Source organism: Anarrhichthys ocellatus, unplaced genomic scaffold (genome assembly GCF_004355925.1).
Source record: "Anarrhichthys ocellatus isolate YVR2014 unplaced genomic scaffold, GSC_Weel_1.0 scaffold3484, whole genome shotgun sequence".
Classification (NCBI taxonomy): domain Eukaryota; kingdom Metazoa; phylum Chordata; class Actinopteri; order Perciformes; family Anarhichadidae; genus Anarrhichthys; species Anarrhichthys ocellatus.
The window spans coordinates 1-5,808 of record NW_022283458.1 but is presented as its reverse complement, the minus strand read 5'-3'; the positions used below and the strand labels follow the sequence as shown (position 1 = coordinate 5,808).

The 5,808-nt window shown below is 44.2% G+C and overlaps 1 protein-coding gene across 1 annotated transcript; it reads left to right on the top strand.

Annotated features, from left to right (window-relative positions):
• The first annotated feature begins 22 nt into the window (after positions 1-22).
• Positions 23-5,753, top strand: LOC116378964 (rho guanine nucleotide exchange factor 33-like). The gene is made up of 9 exons (XM_031840869.1): positions 23-1,592; positions 1,834-1,926; positions 2,030-2,178; positions 2,275-2,364; positions 2,437-2,609; positions 3,231-3,688; positions 4,125-4,349; positions 4,487-4,629; positions 4,721-5,753. The coding sequence occupies exons 1-9, from the start codon at positions 1,431-1,433 to the stop codon at positions 4,848-4,850; spliced, it is 1,623 nt and encodes a 540-aa protein (XP_031696729.1). The 5' UTR covers positions 23-1,430; the 3' UTR covers positions 4,851-5,753.
• Positions 5,754-5,808: the final 55 nt, after the last annotated feature.

Genomic DNA, 5,808 nt, shown 5'->3' with positions numbered 1-5,808 from the left:
AGATATGAAGATATGCATATATGTAGATATGTAGATATGTAGATATGTAGATATACGCCACCAGTAAACTAAATACCTCTCTTCACACCTGTGTCACCTCCAGGAAGTGAGTGTTGAGCTGCATGTTTCCCTTTTTATAGCAAGGGGTTAATTCATACGACCAAAGAGAAGAGGTCGGGTTCCTGCATTAACAGTTCATTTCAGCCGTCTGCTCGTTTAATATTTTGACGACTGTGGACAAAATGTATGAAGGAATCTTTTGGTTTAATGCAATTCAATACAACAACACCACAAACCAAAAAGCCACAGAGTTCAATCCGCTCTTTGTTGAGAATCAAACATGAAAATATTCAGAATTATCCGACATTTCTTTGCGGATATTTTAATAACCATATAACATTAAAGATGTGGACCTCCAGTTTAACTCGCTTGTAAATCGAGATCTTGACATTTACGGCTCACGGTGCTGTTAATGAGGAGGGGTGAAGAGGTCGCGTCTTGTGACCGGCCGTTGATAATGAATCTGAATCGTGTTGGCAGCCATGACGGACCTCAAATGAAATGTCAAATTCCAGCGGAGCCATGTGGGGAGCTGGAAACAGAGGAAGGACCGAGACAACGGAGATTCTTGTTATCGCTCTACAACACTACTGATGGCAAAAATAGTTACTAGTGCTTTACTGACAACAATCACAACTCTCTTAAAGACTTGACCCCCACTGGCATTATATAGGCACTGAATGGTGATTATGATGTTATGATCTTTAGTTATAATTATCTAAAAACCTGCATGTGGGCAAAATTAAGAATTCAATTTGCAACAATAATGTCCGTAGTGTGAAAAACAAAATGTTCCGGGATTAAAAGTAGTAACAAAACATTGATTTAAACTCCTAAAAAAGTGTTTTGTAATATTAATAGATTGTAAAGTCGAGCTGCAAGCTAAAAACAACCAGAATAGACTGAAGCTAACGAGTCTAATAAAGAACAATGTGTCGCTAATTGGCTCTGAGTGATTGGGAGGAAATGAGGTAATTGGTAGGAACACCTATTTAAAAATAAAGGCAGGTTCACAATGCATTGTGGGTCCCCGCTCACTGAGAGCAGAGAGCTTGAGGGAGGAAAGAAACAGAACGAAAGGAATCTTCTAATTACAAGATAATTCTAATTATTGTTAAGGTATTTTGTTTGTGTAGTTTGTTTTATATATTTATATTTAAATTAGAATTAAAGAAGGTGATATAAAGAAGGTTATATCATGAAAATAAATCAGTGATTTGCTGTAAATGAGCAGAATGTAAATGATAACCTGAATAAAGGCTGTAAACTCACATTAAGCCTGTTTAGGTTCTATCCACACACGGCTCATGAGCTACAACGTCTGCTCAGCCACAACAGACCGACAGTGAAGGCAGCACAGGGAGTGGAAAATGTGCATGCACATACAAAATACAACTTCTCTTTCTCTCTTTCTCTCCCCACAGAGTGATTTCTTGGACTTTTACGTTTCCTACCTGAAGGAGCTTCCGGACTGTCTGTCAGTCGTCTCCATGCTCAACTCCAGCTCCATGAAACCTTCTGCATTCCTGGAGGTAACACAAAAAGAGACAGGAAGTGATGTAACAGTGCACAGCATTAGATAATGTAACAGGACAGGATGTGATAAAGGGATGAAAGGATACAGAAGAAGGACATTTATTATTATCAGAGAAATTCCTAGACAGCTAGCTTATAACTAGCTAGCAGCCGCTGTGTTTCTTATACCTGCTGTGCTAAATGGTTTTTGTCCTTCCATCCTGATTGGTCGACCATTGCTGCTCCGATTGGCTGCAGAGTGAAATAATGGGCGATGAATCCAGACCCTCCCTCCACACTCTGCTCCTTCAGCCGGTTCAGAGGATCCCCGAGTACCTGCTGCTGCTTCAGGTTAGACAACTACGACTTTGTGTAGCGCATTTCATACATGTAGTTCAAACATGTGCGCACATAATAAGTATATATCTGTGTGTGTGTGTGTGTGTGTGTGCAGGAGCTGCTGAGGCAGACCAATGCAGAGCACCCAGACTACTATCTGCTGCTGGTTTGCATCCAGCAGTTCAGGTCCTTCATGGCTCAGTACCACCACCTCCTCCAGCACAACCAGGAGCTTCTGCTGCACAACCACAAGGAGGTGAAGAGGTCAGGATTTACCACTCTACAGAAAGATAACATCACATGCATCGCTTATTCTCACTGTTTGTACCTGACAACATAAGGTGTTCATGTGCGCTGCAGGTCTACCATGACGCAGCTGTTAAAGACAGTGGAAAGCGGGATTCAAGCGAACAACATTGGCTCACCGTACCCATGCAACAGTGCCATGTTGTGAGTATCTTAGCATTCTTAACTTCCTATTTGTTGATGAATCCTCTTATATGAATTGTCCATCCCTCACAGAGAACATGCCAACCAGGTGAAGCGGAGCAAGCAGCGTCTCCTGGAGCAGATCCAGTCCCGTCGTTTCCAGGATTGGGACCAGGAGCCCGGAACTCATTGTTACGAGTCAGAGTGGCCCTCCCAGCTCCCGTTTTTCAGCCCAGACCTGGATTCACGAAACCACAAACCAACAGGTCTGTGGTCACGGAAGCTTCTGATTAAACCCTTTCTGTGGTTTCTGTTTGATTAGACTATGCACTTTTGGGCATCAAGAGGAATGCTGGGAGTTTTATGAGGTGGATCTTGGGAGGCATCAGTATGCTTGAAATTAAAGTGCTTGTCAGATTGTCGAATGGCATTTGAAAACAAACTTTCTGAAGCTCCCAATCCAATCAGCACACCCAGTGTGCGTCAGCAATTTGCAGGTGTCTGAAGGTGAGAAAGGAGGCAAGCTCTCTTTTTGAGATGTTCAGAAAACACTGCATATAAAGGACTTCTTATGAAGCACACTGAACCCTTTTGAGAAGAAGTGGGATAGGATAGAGTTTAAATATCTTTTGCCAAAGTCGAACCCCTCTTGAAATAAGACCCTTAAGTTCAAGGCACCGGCCTCTTGGGTCAACAAGACACCCAGGTATCTGTCCCATGTCATATCTGTGAGCCTTTTAGTCTTAGTTTGCAATAATCTTTAATAATGTTACTTTGTGTATCCCATGTAGGGATTCGGCAGAAACAGACATACAACCCATGTCACTTAAATGCTTTTGGGGCACTTGCCCTATCGGTCAACCAGTCAACCAACCTTTGGCTTTCAGGTCTTGGCAGTATCCCAGAGAGTGAGGCGTCTGAGATGGCCATGTCGTGCCAGCATCATCTGCCCTCCAGACCGGCAGACTTCCGTCAGGTTCAACCGGGCTCCGCTCTGGCCGACGCCCTCGGAGAGTTCCTTCTCCCTCCAGACCCTCCAGGGATGGAGAGCCTCTACGAAGAGGACAGAGGCTCCCCTCACGATGTCCCCATGTTCGACCGCTGCTCCTCCGCCTCTTCAGATTCCTCCATCGACATTGCCTTTGTGAAGTGCCCTAAAGCGCCCTCGGTGTCCCATCACGCGACGGCAGTGAACGTGTCAACAGCGCGCGATGTCTTTGGCAACGGTGGAAGCCACGGGAACGGTTACCAGCTGCCCAACAGAGGATGCGTATCTCCGGATGAAGCTGTGATGATGCGCCGCAATCAGCATCGCCCCCTTCAGGCCAGCCAGCGTAAGAGCAAGGTGAGCCTGTTCACTCTTATAAACTTATTTTGGGTTCCTACAGCTGTAGTAAACCAATCGACATGTGGCTTGCTAGATACAGTGAATACAACTTGATGATGTTATGAATCGCAAATGACGCGAATAAACACAAATCATCCTGCGATCAAACTCCCGCGACCACAGCATTAGAAGGTGGAAAGGTTCTGGGTGAAACCATTACACCACAGAAGAGTTGTGTAGAAGCTCTGATATGGGGGTTCTGGATGGAACCCTTCACCGATGGTTCTAGGTCTAACCCTTTATGTTGGGTTCTAGGTATAAGCCTCTGAAAGGGTTGCAGAACCTAAAATGGTTCTCGTAAATGGAGACAAGCAGAAGAAACCTATATGGTATATAGTTGAAATAATTTTTACATGTGTTTAAATAAACAATATACGTCTTCTCTGCTGTGTAGTCACTGAACGGCCTGCAGATGGACAACACAGTGAGCGGTCTGGAGGGTGGTCCTCTATCAGACCACCTCCAGAGGTTGGGACTGGGCAGCCACGCCAAGCTGGAGCGCCAGGGCAGTAAAGGCAGCAAAGGGTGTCCCACCCCGTCCCGTAAGGTCCACAACCCCCTGGGGAACCGGGTGGACATCGACAAACAGGGCGATGATCTTCATGGGCTGCTCAGCATTGTGGGTTGTCAACAGATCAATATATCTTTACCTTCAAACTGTCTGTACCGACGTTCAGTGTCAATACAGACACACCGTAGATGGTACCAAATGTGATCAAACCGTAGTTGAAATAATATTGTGTTTGACCCCACCAGGACTCGGGTTTCCAATCATGGGGGGAGGAGTCAAAGTGGAGGGGCGGGGCAGAGGAGACTAACCACACCCCCTTCAGCGAGAGGAGTCGGAAGCAGGTCAAAGGAGGCTTCAGGAGCTCCTTCAAGAAACTCTTCAAGAAGAAGTAAGGACTGGAAATATGCAAATGAATGACATGATAGGCGGAAGGACATGGAAGAATCAAACTCTCACCTCCTGCTTTTTCTTTCCAACAGGAGCAGTGACGAGAAGAGAGCGAAAGGAGGCGAGAAGACACCAGAAAAACAAAACAATGGTGAACATGAGACACCGGGGAGAAATCCCAAACTGGCCCATCTGGAGATAAACCGTGGCACAGCTGTATGAACACCAATATATCACACAGGCGCAGCTGTATGAACACCCCGATATCACACAGGCACAGCTGTATGAACACCAATATATCACACAGAAACAGCTGTATGAACACCCCGATATCACACAGGCACAGCTGTATGAACACCAATATATCACACAGGCGCAGCTGTATGAACACCAATATATCACACAGGCACAGCTGTATGAACACCAATATATCACACAGGCACAGCTGTATGAACACCAATATATCACACAGGCACAGCTGTATGAACACCAATATATAAACACAACATGAGGCTGTCTTACATATAATACGTGCCACTCGGTGTAGTTTAACTTTATTTACTGTAAATAGCTCTACCTCCAGTTTATAAAAGCTTTTCAGATATTGAACTACTTTCTTTAACTTGTTACACTATTTTGTCAGGTTTGGTACCCAACTTTCAAATCTATCTTTTGAATTGGTTAAAGTGTAATATTAAAAGGTGGTTTCTTCTTCTTGGGAAACAGTTCTCTGAACACGAGCACCTACATTTCACCGATTTAAGTTTATTTTTTTATGTCTTTCACTGCCGTTCTACTTTCTGCTAAATGTCTTAAGCCATAACCAGAAATGATTATATTGTGCATATACTCAGGAGAACCAACACTCAACTGTTATCAGTTGAATGTTTGAGCAATTTGTTGAAACATTTAATGTTTTTCTTTGTGACAAATATTTCTATGCATTGAGATAAACGTGACAATCAAGAAGATTCAATAAAGGTCAACGCTGAAAGTTAAGCTTTTTCTTTTGAATTCCTGAATGCTTTGTCACTTATTAAACAATCCTGAGATGGAAAGAAAAGCTGCTCACGAGGGTCGAAGCCAGACGACAACGTCCGATTCTGAAGTGTGAAGCCAATGCTTCATGTGTGAAAGCTGCATTCTCTCTAGTGTCCACCAGGGGGCGACTCCTCTGGTT